At 42.5% G+C, this 16156-nt stretch overlaps 2 protein-coding genes across 20 annotated transcripts in view; one reads left to right on the top strand and one right to left on the bottom strand.

Annotated features, from left to right (window-relative positions):
- Positions 1-16032, bottom strand: part of C2H3orf18 (chromosome 2 C3orf18 homolog) — a 25551-nt gene extending 9519 nt beyond the window's left edge. The window contains exons 1-6 of one of the 13 annotated variants that reach the window (XM_072989809.2): positions 15858-16032; positions 8531-8600; positions 7154-7540; positions 6049-6074; positions 5606-5738; positions 959-985 (exon numbers count right to left, since the gene is read on the bottom strand). In XM_072989809.2, coding sequence (XP_072845910.1) covers positions 959-985; positions 5606-5738; positions 6049-6074; positions 7154-7387 — 420 coding nt within the window. In that variant the 5' untranslated portion in view covers positions 7388-7540; positions 8531-8600; positions 15858-16032. Of the gene's footprint in view, positions 1-958; positions 986-5605; positions 5739-6048; positions 6075-7153; positions 7541-8530; positions 8601-12484; positions 12658-12739; positions 12941-15857 lie in introns of those variants that run through there. The other 12 variants (XM_072989808.2, XM_072989813.2, XM_072989810.2 and 9 more) reach the window with 12 other exon arrangements.
- HEMK1 (HemK methyltransferase 1, mitochondrial release factors N(5)-glutamine) overlaps positions 13372-16156 on the top strand; it is an 86494-nt gene continuing 83709 nt past the window's right edge. For 3 of the 7 annotated variants that reach the window (XR_013541760.1, XM_020788786.3, XM_078385484.1), the window contains exon 1: positions 15998-16156. The gene's annotated coding sequence lies outside the window, so the exon portion shown is untranslated. Of the gene's footprint in view, positions 13517-15997 lie in introns of those variants that run through there. The other 4 variants (XM_020788796.3, XM_078385485.1, XM_078385483.1 and 1 more) reach the window with 3 other exon arrangements.

The following is a 16156-nucleotide window of genomic DNA, read 5'->3' as shown; positions in this document are numbered from 1 at the left end:
ACCCCAAACATCATATGGCCTCTCAATTTTTGGCAACCCTAGTCCAAAGCAGCCAATTCTAGCTCATGTTTTCACCACCCAACTTGGACCTTTTGCACTCTGAAGCTCAGGTACAACCTAAAATGGGGGAAGAGGGGGACATATAGCCCCCCAAAAAAAGCATTTCTGTGACCCTCATCACCCATGTTCCCCATTTAAGTGGTATGTGTGTATATATTTTAATACTCACAAATCCCCTCTCTTCTCCAGGGGCACGAGGGACAATTTTGCCATGTTCTGAGGGTCTCCTCACAAACCTGAGCCCCCATACCCTTGTCCGATTTTTATTTTTAACTTTTGGAGGCAAGTAAAAAGGAGAGGTTTTTTCCTTCACATTTTTAGTTAAGCTCTTTTTTTCCAGTTAACAAAAAAGCCACTGTTATCAAGCTCTTTACCCAGTGTGATGTAGTGGACAGAGTGGACTCAGGAGACTAGGGCTCAGTTTTCCACTCAACCATGGAAACATTCTAGGGACGTGGAACTGGTAAAACTCCTTAAATATTTCACTTACCTTGAAAGCCAGTTCTGAGGTGACAGCACATAATAACAAAATCAACCTCTTGGATCCCCTTCCGCCCAGCCCCCGTTGGATCGCAGCCTCTAAGGCTGCTGACAAATCTGAAAAACTGTCCAGAGAACTGTTGAAATGCTCTGCTTGTAGTCTGTGTTGCTCGTAAATTTCTTTGCATTTGAAACAAAATTCACATTAAAGGCTGATATTTTGCAAAGAAACCATTTCACAGGGCTGACTGAATATCTACTAATACCCTATTCATACAAAAATGAATGAGGTGATTCTGTCCCACCCTGTAAACCATGAGAAATTTGTCCCAAGCAACCATGAGTTCCCAGCTGGTCCACTACAGGGTGAATTCTAGCACAGACGGGAGGTCTACTCTAAACAACGACAGAAACATACCGGATCTTCCTGCTCCCATTGGCTAGGCTTTCAAAGAAAAATTAACAGAGAGGAAAAAAAAGAGTGCTGTAAGATCAGTTACAAGTTCTTCTATTCCCTCCCCCAAGTTGGGAGGGGGGGTGTAGGAAAAGTAGCCCTGAAAATGGAAGTGTTTTAAAAATTGAGACTTGAACAATAGTTTACTAAAGTCATTGCAAAAAAAAAATTAGCTAGCACCAGGTAGGCAAGGGCTACAATAACATTCCTAACAGTTAAAATGGGTTTGTGCTACAATGTGTTGACATGCCAGGCTGACGAGTGGATAGCTGATCACGAGCTCCGGAGTGATTGGAAGGGAGCGTGGAGCCAGCAGCAGCAGATGCATGAGTGGATGGTCCAGCCCCCCCGGGGGGGGGAGACCCTCATTATGTACAGCTGTGCAGGGGTATACGAATATGAATACCCTCACCTCTAGTCCTGAACAAGGTCTTGAGAACTACAGTTATACAGTCATGTGAAAAAGTACACCCTCTTTGAATTCTATGGTCTTACATATCAGGACATAACAAAAATCATCTGGTAAACCTCAGATGAACAATAACAGATGACATAGTACACTATGTCATGATTTATTTTACAAAAATCCCCATCTTTATGTGGCCCCCTACAGACAGTGGGCCCTGGACAATTGACCACTTTGCCCTCTGAATAAAGCAACCCTAGTTGGCTGCTACCTAACCTCTTCCTATCTATGGAAGCGGTAAGGGTGTACTTAGTTTTTCACACAAGGCTTCTCCATTTTGGCTTTGTCTGTAGGGGGCCACATAAAGATGGGGATTTTCCCCCTCTGTGATGGTGCTACACAGCTTGTGCTACCTGCTCCTCAGTGGGCCTTTGAAATCTTATATGCACTGAGATCACACAACAGGACCACAATGCATGACTTCTTGCCGTTTGAGCACTGGTGACACTTGCACCTTTTCTCCCACCACCCACGTCATTGAGGACCCCAGTCTGGCGGAGCTGACAATGACAGGCATAGCACAGAGAGGCTGTTTCGGGGGCAAAGATGGCAGAGAGAGGCTGTTAGGAGGCTAAAGTGTTACAGAGATCCTGTTTGGGGGCTAAGATGGCACAGGCAGGCTGTTTGGAGGCACAGAGGGCACTATGTATTTACTGCTCATTGGCATGATATTACCAAGTCTATGCATTAAAATGGTATGTTTGCAAAATTCTCATTCTATCAGAGGAGAATATCTTACCTGCCAATATTGATTAATTCTTGGAGCCAGGAGTATGGGTATTTTTTTGTTTGTTTTTATTTTCACTTTTTTGCCTCTCATGCTGAAATTCTGCACTCAATGGACTCCATTCAATAGCACGAGTTAATTTATCTCATTGAATATTATAGACCTTAATAGAAACTTTTGAGTTAAAAACCAGTGATATGATAAGTCACACCACTGAATTGAGTCCATTGTGTGATACTCACTTTGTGGACAAGACTGATTGCATTACTGTAAGGAGGATGTTTTGTGTTTAGTATTAAAATCCTCTTTCTTGCTTTTTTACACATTCTAATTCAGGGCTTGGAAAATCTAGGGAGCCAGGGCTCATAAGTAGTGCTGCTGGCACCTACTATTTTTAACTGTTTTATATACAACACTATGGAACGACCATTTCTTTGGCTCCTAAAATCAACCAGGCTGGCTCCTGAATTAGTCTGTGTGCCTCCCAAAGTCTACAAATATTTATCAAGTCTGGATCTTTTAAAAGGAAATAAAGGCATAAGAAGGGAACAGGGAAAGAAGGCAGCTGTAGGGCTTCTAGAGCAGTGGTTCTTAACCTTTGTTACTCGGATGCTTTTGAACTGCAACTCCCAGAAACCCCAGTCAGGACAGCTGGTGGTGAAGGCTTCTGGGAGTTGCAGTCCAAAACTCCTGAGTAACTCAAGGTTAAGAACCAGTGTTCTAGAGCATCTGAAGCCAAACAAAAAAGGATGGGTACTTTTCTTGAAGCAGCTTGGAGACACTCGCTAGTCTAGTCATGCTTATGCTGGTGAAGTTTTGCAACTGAACTATTGCAACATTACTGAATGTGTCCAAAATATGGGAAATAATCCAGATGAAAATCCAGTGTTATCACAGCATCCAGTGATATCACTTTCTTTAAAAAAGAGGAAACTTAAAATCCTGCAACAGGATTTTAAATCAGATTAATAAAACAAATGTCTATTTACAATCAAGTAAGCTGCACTTGGCCACTGCAACCAACATGCTTGAGTCACTTGTGAAATATGTTCAGGACTGTTGAAGGAAGCAGAAAGTTTCAAGTTCAAACTTATAATTTAGTTATTGACACATTTGTCAATTGTCTGCATGAAAGAAGGGAACGATATTCTTCGATAAACAGCAAGTTTGGCTTTTTGGATGACTTGGTTTTCATATCAGTTCAACAATTAAGAAAAGATGCATTTACTCTACAACAAGCTTATCAGTATGATTTGCAAAACATACTTACAGATGAAGTTGTTGCTTTACAGAGTTTACTACAACGCTGCCTTCCCAGTGTCAGAAGCAGCAAAGAGGACAAAGATTACCCAAACAATGCATACTGTACCAAATTATTGTGAGAAAGAAACATCATCTCAGTCTACCCAAATGTTGATATAGCCTTTCGTCCAGACCTTTCTGATATAATTCCTCAGATAGCATGTTAAATGTTAAAGTTCACGACAGTACAATGAGAAAAAGAATGAACTAGTATAGCTTGTTTGGGAGGGTTGCCAGGAGAAAGCTTCTTTTCTCTAAAAATAAAAATAAAAACAGGGCAGCATGGCTTAAGTTTGCAAAGTTGTATCTGGACAAACCACAAGACTTCTGGAACAATGTCCTTCAGACAGATGAGACCAAAGTGGAGATGTCTGGCCATAATGTACAGCACCACATTTGGCAAAAACCAAATACAGCATATCAGCACAGACACATAATATCAACTGTCAAACAAGGGGATGGAAGAGTGATAATTTGGGTTTGTTTTGCAGCCACAGGACCTGGGACCCTGGTAGTCATTGAGGTGACCATGAACTCCTCTGTAGACCAAAGTATTCTACAGTCAAATGTGACGCCATCTGTCTGACAGCTAAAGCCTGGCAGAAACTGAGTCATGGAACAGGACAATGATCCCAAACACATCAGCAAATCTACAACAGAATGGCTGAAAAAGGAAAGAATCAAGGTGTTGCAATGGGCCAGTCAAAGACCAGAACTCAACCTGAATGAAATGGTGTGGGTTGGATATTATGAGAGCTGTGCATAAACATATGCCTGCAAGCCTCAATGAAGCACCATTATAAAGAAGAATGGAACCAAATTTCTCCACAATGATGTGAGAGATTGCTAATGTCATACAGAAAATGATCATTTCAAGTTATTGCTGCTAAAGGTGGTTCTACAAAGTATTGAATCATAAGGTGTACTTAGTTTTTCACACATGTAAAATAAATTGTGACACAGTGTAATATGTCATGTGTTGTTGTTCCTCTGAGGTTGTATCCACCTAATTTTCAGACCTGCCAAGGATGATATTCTTTTTATTATGTCGTGATATGTAAAACAATTTAATTCAAAGACGGTGACTTTTTCACATGACTAGAACCAACATAAGTTCTATGATTGCTGCTTGACATTTTTGGTTTCAAAAAGTTTTTAATCCCGTCTTCAGTATGTTTCTATAAAACCTAGTTCCACCTGCTGCAGTTTGAAATCATCACAGGCAGTGATCCCATGTACACTTATTGGAGGCAAGTCTCATTTCACTCAGTGGATTAAGGTCAAAGTAGACCAAATTAAGTTACTTGTTTTAATTATGCTTATAAAACAACTGGGATTTGTTTTAAAGTACTGTAAAGAAAAATAGGATGTTCTTCTTGTTCCAATTACATTCCCTACTTCTAGTATTGTTTTCCGAGTTGTCATTCTAACTACACTCCCTAAACCAATCAAACAAGTAGTTGTTTTACTTATTCTCTAACTACACTCGCAAAACGAGTGGAATTCACTACAATATTTTTGAGTAGTTTGAACTAGAATAATTATCAGAAAGCTGAATATTAGTGTTACTAACAAAACTGAAATATCTGAATATTTTGGAAAGACATTTCAGCTTCTGCCTTCTTCAGCTGCTCTAAATAACAATAGTAACATGTGTCCATGTCTCTAATTAATTCTTAAAGACACTTCATTATTATTTAAATAAACCTGTTATCTTTTAGAGTAAAATTGATCACGAATTCTCAAACTGATGTTATTTACTTTTCAAATGCGGGTTATAAAAAGCAGCTATGGTTTCAACTGCTACGTAAAACTGTACCAATAGCCCTCTTGTAGTAGCATCTAGACCAGTGGATCTCAACCTTGGGTCCCCAGATGTTCTTGGACTACAACTCCCAGAAATCCTGGCCAGCACAGCAAGTGGTGAAGAGAATGTGGTCTGTAGCCACAAAATAGGGATAACTGCTATTATCCATCAGACAAGAGATGGGCTGCTGCTGGTTCTCCATATGTTGTTGGATTCCCATCAGCCTTCGCCTGCACAACCACTGATTGCAGATTATGAACAGTACCTGGAGATCCAAACATTACCCATCCTTGAAAGCAGTAGTGTTACCTTGTTCTGGGAGGCCTGCAAAGAAGCAGCATCTCTGCCATGCTCCAGGAGTTCTTGTTCCAGTTCGTCCTGTTCCTCAGCAGGATCAAAGTTGTACATAGGCATGAGCTGGTGCCGCAGCTTCTCTAGTCTACTAGGGAAAATGGAGAGCAAACATTTCCACCACTGTTGGGCATCAGGCTGAACAGAAACACACACCTTCCATACACACACCCCAGCAGCTGCACAGCTACTGCTGAGACTCCAAGCTTCCTGAGCAAAGACTACATCATTTCTGCTGACCTCAACATTGCTTTAAAGTTGGAAAGGCAAACTCTGAACCTGGTTCAAGACTCCACTGCTTACAAATGGAGGCCTATGGGTGGGTAGGTGGGGGGGGATTTCAAAATAAAAAAAACCTAGCAGGCCCTAAACACGGTTACCCAACAGCAGGGGAAACTTACCGTTTCCTTTTTCTTATGTACAAAACCTAGGAAAAACAATAGAAAAACTCAGTTGTTGGAAGTGTACTTTCAGCCGGACCTCTCCTTCACCCACCCACCTCCTGCACATATCCCTCTGCAAAATGAGAGCAGTTGCCATAAGTTTGCATCAGTTCCTGAGAAAAGCTGTAGCATCTGGAATGAAAACAGATGAATTAAGTATGTTGCTTTTGTACAGCAGGAAATATAGTTGGCCACCCAATTTTCGTTATCTTAATTTCATTTTCAGCAAGATTTAGCTATCTCTTCCTGTGTGTACACATCAGATAAAAACAAAACAAAAATTAAAAAGCGAGAAAAATAGTATTTCATTTTAATTTTTGTTTTTGTCCGATACTCTTGCACAGACTAGCACAGCGATGTCTTTGAAAACTCACACATACATTTTGTGGGAATGATCTAGGGCACGGCATGAGTATACTATATTGTATTCTTAAATTATTAGATGTGAAGCATACAATTTCTTTTACACTTTTCTATTGCATTTATGTGCACCAGATCATGTGCTTCGGTGGTGGCCACAGGACCCCATATACAAAGGTGCCACTAAAATCCATGTTGAAAAAATAGCCATAACCAGCCTTCTGCTTCATGGAGTAGGTATGTACTCTATGTGTAGACCTCCAAGCAAAACTATCCCAAAGCACTCCTTTGGAGGAAGCCAGTATAGCTCAATGTATTCGCGAAGGCTTTCACGGCCAGGATTTAATGGTTGTTGTGGGTTTTTCGGGTTCTTTGGCCGTGTTCTGAAGGTTGTTCTTCCTAACGTTTCGCCCACAGAGACTGGCAAAACGTTAGGAAGAACAACCTTCAGAAGGTTGTCTGTGGGCGTCTCTGTGCTGGCCACAGAGACTGGCGAAACGTTAGGAAGAACAACCTTCAGAACACGGCCAAAGAGCCCGAAAAACCCACAACAACCACCAGTATAGCTCAATTGCCACAAAACTCTGTAGAGAGATGAGCAAGGAAAGGCTCAGCCCTAGGCATTTTTGGACTCAAAAGATTAAGGTGGAGCTTAGCAGGGCCCTCCCCACCATGGAAGGATCCACACAGCATTCTTTCTCACCATTGCAACAGCCAGCCCAATCACAGTGATGATGCCGAAGGACAGCAGCATGGTACCCATGCCAGGGGTATTGCTGGCAACATCTGGGATTTTCGTACTGTTAAAGCTACTGGTTTCGGGTGCCATTGTAGCCATTTCCGAGCCAGTCCCATCCACATGTGCCCCATGGTCTGGATCGGAGACGGTCATGCCACTCTGGTACAAAGTGTTCACAGTAGATGCGCTGTAGTTCATCTTGAAGGAAAGCTTTTTACCTTCTACTTGAACGACAACGTTTTCAGCTACAAAGCCATTCCCACTTGTTTTTGGTCAACAAGCCTGAAAGAAAAACCTTTGGCTTGCATTTTCCTTAGTGGCTCTTCTGAACAGAAGTCTTGCTGGATAATCCTTAGCAAGGGAAGAAGGAAAAAGGAAAGATTCATCATTGTATCCCAAATTATCCTTAGCAACGCTACAAAGTAGACTAGCACATCTTACACTCATCATGCAAATGGAGAACTGTAAACAGCCAATTCATCTAGGTCCAGACCAGTTAGTTTCTTAGTTGAGCTGAAATTTCAGCCCAGTTTGTTCACCATAGGGCAACATGGATAGCACAATCCTGGATGTACCTCCTCGGGCACTAGTCTAGCTGAATCCAGCTTTTCCATCTTCTATTATTGGACCAAATGATGCTTCTAGGATGCATCAACACACACACACACAATGGTTTCCCTGCCAGGTGGGAATCTGAACCCTGGTCTCCAGAGTCCTAGTCTATCACTCTACCCACTACATCGTACTGAATACCTGCTAAAAAGTTAACATTCTGCATTTCTATGCTGACATCAGTGGAGACAGCATCAGCAGACTTTTCTTCTTTTAAAGCAACACAAAAATTTTAACAGATAGATCCTTATTTATTTATTTATTTATTATTTGACTTCTACCCCGCCCCTCTAGACAAAGTCTACTCAGGGTGGCTTACAAACAGTTATAAAACATCATAAAATATAATCATATAAAATCATAATTATAACTATCAAAATATATTGTAAAACAATCACATGATTAAATCAATAAATGTAAAACATCAAGATGGAGGAAAAAGAGAACTTTTTCCTTCTGCCGGTGGGTAACATTTTCAGAATTATTTACAAGGCTAGACTAAATTCTCACTGAGGTGAAAAGGGAAAAACCTATGATGAAATTGCTTTCTGCAGCCCTCTAAGTATAAAAATAAAATAAAGGAAGGATTTTAGGGAAGCAAGCCTCTTGAATCAGTATCACACACAGACACAGATTTTTACTAAGGAAATTGGACACATAATGCTTCTAGATGCATGGTACATAAGTCCACTGTCTAATGCTGAGTCCCTACATTAGAAAATCCCATACTTGTGGTCAGCAGGACAACATTTCTGTGTTTGCTGTTGGGGGTTGGAGACGACACAAGAAAGTCAAAGACCTGGAGTGCATAAAAACATACAAAGTTAAGTCAATGGTGTTTCTCTATCCTTCTGCAATCATTTTCATACATAAGAACATGGTGACAAGGCATGGGTCTACAGATGTTGTCAGAATGTGGCTCCTATTATCATCCCTCACCATGGGCTATGATGACACAGTCCAACAATATATAAAGGGTTTGTGTTTACCCACCTGTGTAATAAGTTAAGACCCTAGCAGTTGCTACGCAAGGTTGGGGTCATGCTCTGTCTAGTTTGGCTTCTTATCATCCAATACAAAAACTCAGCAAGACTAAAAGCAAGGTGGCACAACACTGTTCATTCTTGGCTAATTCCCTCTAAATCCAGTCCTCCAAGGTATACGGCACTTCTGGCTATTATATGTTGTAAATGATAGATCTGTCCTCACTGTACGAATCAAATATTTAAAAGTGTTTACTCTCATTACCCCAAGAACTTCCTGTGGCAATGAATCCTGGAAAGTGACCATGCACAGCACATACACTGCTCCAAGATATACACTTTTTGACTGCTAAGTAATTTTGAGGAAGAAATATAGTAAGTTGCTGTATTTTGTGATGAGTTATACAGTATTTTCTCTCTAGTAACGCTCCTGTACTAGTCATAATTTTATACATTATTTCCCCACTAATTTTAATCCATAGGCTGAAAATCACCTAGAACTCTTCCTTGTTTTAAAATCCTGCCTGCAATTAGCCTTTTAAAAAAATAACACATGGAAAAAACAGAAGTGTACCCAGTAGACACTATACAAAGTGTTCATGATTTCAGGTTCATGATTTCAGGTTCCACTATTTTCAAGTGCACTTACACTCTAGCAAGTATTGCAGCTTTGGTTTTATTTCCTCCTTGTTTAGGTTTTAGTACCAAAAGGATCAAATATTTGCCTTGATAGTGCTGCTGTAGTCAACTAAGTTGACATTTTTCTGAGAATTTTCAATCACGACCACAACATCCCTTCCCTAATGAATCACAGTCACTTCAAACCCTGCTGGATACTCTGTGGATGTGGTAAGCAATCTTTATATCTCTTCAAACATATTGACACCACAGCTCTAGTGCCAATATATGGACTAGTGAAGTCCAAAGAGATGCTCTCAGCCATCATTTTATCCCAGTGTCAAGGTCTGAAATTTCGTATGTATAGAGTGGTGAAATTAATGTGACTATAAAAATGCAACCCCAAAAATGTACAATATACTTAAGAAAATGAAGCTTGAACAACAGTATACTAAATGTCACTGCAAAACCCTCAGCCAGCTCTCCATCCAAGCCTGAAAGAAAGGCAATATAAAATAGCATTGCCTTGCAAAAAATCTCTTTCCTAGTAAACTAACATATGAACATGGAAGTGTAAACAAATAATAAAGAAATACAAGACACTGAAGAAAAAAGGTCCTAGACCATGAAATTCCTGGAGTACTAAAATGTAAGTGCAAAAAATTGGTACCTGACCACAGTGGTTTGCTCTCTTGAAATTTAACTGGTGCTGCAGGTGTTCAAGGGAACAAGTCAAAATATCAACAGTGTTTTGCTACAACAGTTTTGCCATTAAAGTAATTTGCTTGGACAGCAGCTTCCTAAGTTGACAAAACCAATGTAAATTCTCATAGAAGCTTTATAAGATGTATCAAATTGGGCAACAGTTTACTTCACTAGCAAGTTTCCATTGTTGATATTTGGAAGGAAATATAAACAAATATAAATATGGGGAAGCAAGAGACACACACATTACACACACTAGATACTGACAACACAGATACTAGGCACAAGATTCCAAGGAAGCAGGAGGCAGGAGATACAGCAGCACAGAGGCAACACACATAAATCACAGCTTTCCCTTCATTGGTGCGAATAGCAATGCCTTGAGTGAGAAAATTAATATTTTTCATGTGTGTCTGGATATACTAAAGGTTACTCAAAGCTATAATGCATTTTTACTTTTTACGGATGTGTTTCAGAAATGTACTCCCTGCTTTTTGATTGTGCCTTTTCAAGCTAACAACTCCTGTATTTTTGGATTTAATTCTTGCCTGTAACTTTTACAGCTAAACGCTTACAACCAAAATAAAATTTTCCAGCAACTTCATTTTTGCTTTTGGTTTCTTTTTTAGTTGCGACTTTTCATATTTACAGCTTTTCATAAGTTGTAAAAATAGATTTCTGTTGAAGCATTTGTACCTATGACCTTGTTCATACCTGTAAGAATGATTTCTCATTACATACTTCAAAGAGTTACATGTTTTCAATAACTATTGGATTTTTGTGTACAGAAGCAACACAAACGAATAAAGGTTGTAAAATTAAGCAAGCTGATGCTGCCTAGCATCATTTCAATGAAACTATTTATACGTTGATTATAGATCAATTGTGATACTATTGGAAGAGGTTATCTGGTTCACACTGAAGTTAACCCTTTCATGAATGTCATTTGTGAAAGACCACCACAGACTCAAATTACCAAGGTGTTATAAAGTTTTATACTGCCCTGAGGTTATTGTTTGAGTGTCATACTTTTGACTTTAACACCAGTAGAGGACCAGTCTTGCATGAATGAGAGAAACCATGTAAAAACATTACCAAAGACTTTTGTGACACCTTAAAAATTGAGAAGTTTCATTTGGCATAACCTTTTATTTTTAACCTTTAAAGTGCCACATGATGTTTTGATTGGGTTGCGGCAGACTAACAAAGCTACCCTTCTGGCTTGTAAGCATTTTATTTTCTGAACAAGTTCCTTTTCTCAAATAGTTCTTTCCCCCTTACATACAATTACAATGTGGTGAAGGAGTGCATGGTCCTAACATTCAATAGAATCATCAATTGTCAAGCTCTTTTCATTTCTGTTATAGCTGAGTGGTTCAGATTACGTCGCTGTCCGATTGCGGAACCAGAGGTGGATAGTTTGATTCTCTACTGTGCCTCCTGGGAGAAGAGCCAGCCTGTATGGCCTTGGGCAAGCTGCACATCCCTGGGTGGCCCCCCCAAAAAAGAAGGGAATAGTAAACCACTTCTGAGTGCTACTGTCTACCTGGAAAACTCTGAAAAGGGTCAGAGCAAGTCAGAACTGGCTTCACATCACATGATTTTTTTTTCCCCTGCAAATTTAAGTGGGGGAAGCAGGAAAAGATTCCCAGAGATTTTAGTGGATTTCAGTGGACTTCAGCTGCTGAGCTATACCTAATAACAGAACTCCCACCTTGATCTCCTACCAGTGGAAGAGGAAGTTTGTGAGAAAAGAGGAACTTCATTCAGACATACAGTAGTTCTCTTTCTCTGCAAAAGATGAGGATGTCCACCGAGATTCACTTCTGAACTGAGGCCATCTCCCACCCACCCCGTTTTAGTGCACGGCTGATGCTCCCTCCCGACGTGGAAAGAGGAAAAGAAAGTGGCGGCGCTCCCGCAGAACCCCGCGGTAGTAGATAGGCCGGGTTTTTCTGTTGGCTAGGAAGGCTGAACACACACCTTCCATCAATCCCTGGGGCCTGCTCTAAAGGTTCACGGAGTCCCATCATCCCCCCCCCCCCCACTGCTGTATTTGCGTCGTGCGCCGGGCCCGGCTTAGACAAAACCCATGACGTCAGCGCTTTGCGAGGTGTCCCCCGACCGGGACGAGTCGCGCCCTCTTCCCTTTCGGATGCCCACCTCGAAGGGGGGGGCACGGGACACACCAGTCCGCTCAAGGCCAGAATCGCTGGCGAGAGCCGGCCATGGGGGGGGGGGGGAGAGAAGGTCATCCTCCCTCCCTCCCTCCCTCCCTCCCTCTTTTGCTCAGAGCCCCACCCACTCCCTTTGGCCAGGCAGGGGCACCTGGGCGGACCCTCGCCTTCCCCTTCCATCCTTCAGCCCCCCTGCCCACCTCCGCGCTCGCCAAGGTGGGCGAGCGACCCTCTCCCGAGGGCAAGGCAAGGACCGGGGGGCGTGTGCCCGTGCTACGGACTAGCGGGCTCGCTCGCCTCTCTGCAGAAAGCCGGCTTCCGTGGCCCTCCCGGAGGGACCTCGGCGAACCGGGTTTGGCCGCCCGCCTGGCTGGCTGGCTAGCGGGAGAGCGAGCGAGCGCGCCCTGCCTCGGCTCTTTTGGGGGGGGGGGGGCTTCGCCACTAGGCAAGATTACCTTCACCGGAGGAGCAGCAGCAGCAGCGGGGGGGCGGCGGGGGCGGCGGCTCTCCCGGTCTGCCTGGCCATTGTGTTTTGCTGAGATACGGGGAGGATCTGCCCGACCCCCCCCCCCTCGCGTCGGCGGCCCTCTTGATGCTCTGCTTTGATCTCCCCCTTTTTTTTGGCTTGGGATTGGCTGGGCGCGGCCGGCGCTTCTGCTCCGCATTGGGCCGGCGGCGCTGTCACTCACGAGGGGAGGCTCCCTGCCGCAAGCTCCGAAATCAAACAGTGGGAAAAAGGGGTTTCTTCTCTGGAGGTACCGCACCCTTCCTACTCCATCCTTGCCAGGGTAAATTCCCACCACCACCCCCGAAAGGGGGAAGAAGGTGCCCTTTCCTTTCCAGAGTGGCCCTCAACCAGAAAGCCAACTTCAGTTTCTATAGGGTGGCTACTTTTCCTCATGATCTTACAAAGACCGTGGGCTACAGACTGCCCCAGAATTCTCACTTAGGCTTCCTCCTCCTCCTCCTCCTCGTGCAATAAACAAAAACACAAAAACCAGGTGTGTTTCATTTTGTCTCTTTCCCAATGTCCTCATACATCCTCCTCCTGTGACAAGAACAGGGCCATCTCATCTGCCACAGAATCCCTGCCACAGCTTTCCCCCTTCATTCTGTCCTTACAACAAACTCTGCCAAGGAGCTCTTTGGCTTGGGCCAATCCTAGGCTCTACTGACCAACCCCTTTTCTACTACTGCCCAGAGAGAAAGAAGGACTTGAAGAAACCATGATGGTAAGTAGGCACTTCCCTCCCTTCCACCTTCCCAAGGCTTTTAGAACCAGCTTCAGTTTGTCCAAAGGACCAAAAGTAATTCATTTAACTTGTTGTTTACCAGACTGAGTAAACATCAGTCCTTTAAACAATCATATACTGTACATCTCAAATTGATCTATATTCTGTTTCACAGAAATTAAAGGTATTTGCTTCTTCGTGTCTTGGAAGATTCTCAGTCATCCAGGTGAGGTTGAGTCATTGCAACTGGACTTCTTTCTTACAAATGAGTAGCGAAACATTTCAAACTAACAAGAAAGAAGTCCTGTTGCCATGACTCAACTTCCAGATTACTTCTTCATGGTGAGGAAGAGGCCCCATTATGTCACAATTACAAGCTGAGATTTCAGTGTCGTTTTACATTCTAATATACAATTTCCTGTTTTTATGAACATTTTAAATGAAATGCAAAGAATGCTGAAGAACAACGTGGAAGGGGCCAAATGGTGCACATAAAAACTGAAACAGGGAGCTCGTTGCCATGCCAGAACATACAGCAAATTGTCACAGACCCTCTGCTCCCAGACAAGGCTGTAGGGAGACCAAGCTATACAGCTTATGTGGAACAGCAACACGTAGCTGTTGTAACTACCACTGCACTCTTCCGCAGCAATATCTCCTAAACAGCCTACAGCAAGGGACCTCTGAGTTGGTGCTGTTTTCTGTGCCCTCCACCTCTGTTTCTAGGATCCCCATGAAGTCTCTATCATCCCATGTGGGTGGGTCTCAAAGGATGACTATCTGTTAAATAGCAGCATGGCTTGGTCCTTTTTTTTTTTTTAGCCAGTGTGCCACACTTTGCACAAGCCAAAGCTCAAAAGCCACATTTTGAGCAGTGGCAGTGCACAGTGCAACATGGTAATCATACTTTTAAGCTTTTGTTTTGTTTTCTAGCAGTTTCTAGTTAATTCACAGCACACATACTTTTAAAAAAAAGCTGCTGAGCTCAGCTTGATGTCCCTTTCTGCTCAGTCAACATTTCCATCACTTTAGTGACCTCTTAGCTTAGAGCTGCCTAGAGTGGTCCATGGGACTAGATAGGCGGGATAGAAATAAAATAAATAATAATAATAAATAATAATAATTAGCTTAGTTTGAAGTCCTGCACAACAGCCCAGCTTGCTCCACTGGCTTTGCACATAAATGATGCTACCCTCAAAAGTACCACTCCTTAATTCCTCTTTCTATTTACCTTGCATACCGTACAGCCCTCCGGATGTTGTTAGATTCCAGCTCTCATCTGCCCCAAACAGCAGTGGTTAGAAATTACGGTAGTTGGAGTTTAACAAACACATCCAGAGGGTCTCCTATTTCCCATCTACAGTATGTTTAAAACAGTTTCACTTTGAGCACAGATTATTTGAAGACCTATGCTTTCACCCACATTTATCTGCCAAAGGTTTGAGACTACCTTTGGAGGCCCTTCTCTATAGTTCATCTTTAAGTAATACCAGACTGCAGGATACTAGTGATATGCTCTTTTCAGAGGTGGGCCCTCAGTTTAGGAATTATTTCCTCTCAGGACTTCTATAAGGTACTTACATTGCTTAAAGGAAACCAAAGCTCAATAACTTAATGTCTGTTTTTTAAAAAAACTGAACTTGTAAATAGCCAGGTTAGAGGTTAGTTTCAAGCATGGCGGTGGTTAAAGTTAAAATACCTTACTTGTCACTACTATTCCCTATATCTTGTTTAAAAAAAAGCAGTGTGGTGTAGCACATGGAGTGTGGGATTAAGTTCAAATCACTTCTTGGCCATAGAAAATCCCTGATTAAAGGCACTGGTGGCAAGCCATTCCTTTGAATATCTCACACGCATAGGGTGGCCATAAGTTAGGAATAATTCGAGGGCTGAAAACAACAACAGGCATTCCGGAAACTTATTCTATGTGGTTTTTATGACTGATCTAAACTCGGGCTTTTTACGAAGAAGCAAAACGTGATCTAATAACAGGTGGCAGTCATTGGAGAAAACCGCAAAAGGGGAGGGGAAGAGAGGGTAATATAACTCCTACGTATTTTATCAACCTCAGGAGCAGTTTTTAAAATTTATTTAATTGCTATACGTGGGACTGGAGGATGAGTGACTCCTGCTTCCCACTGCCCAGCATAAGACTGCTACTGCGTTTAAATTTTAAACACAGTAAAGCTTCTTCTGGTTTTTTTTTTTTTTTACTTATATACCGCCCCATAGCGCTACAAGCACTCTCCGGGCGGTTTACAATTTAATTATACAGGCTACACATTGCCAAATCAACTTGCAAACGGCCGGGCTGAGGGACTCCACTGTCTGTAGTTTTTACCTTCTCTTCCTGAGTGTATTACCAGCTCCGTTCGTACCAATGCTGCAATCGGCGGGCGCTTCCACGCGGGGTCGCCCTCCCCTCGCTCACTCGGCGGCTGCGCTTCCAAGGGAAGGGCGGCTTGTGAGAGGCCTCTCTAGGAACCTCATTGCGACATAGTTGTTTCCCATACGGTTATAATACGCGTAGCCCAAACCGGAAGTGCTGTGTTTCATTTCACGCCTCGCGTGGTCGCCGGTTTTATCATCTGTTCGGTGCAGAAACGCAGGTGCCTAAATTAACACTTTGTTTAGTCGCAG

Source organism: Pogona vitticeps, chromosome 2 (assembly GCF_051106095.1).
Source record: "Pogona vitticeps strain Pit_001003342236 chromosome 2, PviZW2.1, whole genome shotgun sequence".
Classification (NCBI taxonomy): Eukaryota; Metazoa; Chordata; class Lepidosauria; order Squamata; family Agamidae; genus Pogona; species Pogona vitticeps.
The sequence above is the reverse complement of the archived record's forward strand: the minus strand, read 5'-3'. Positions and strand labels throughout refer to the sequence as shown.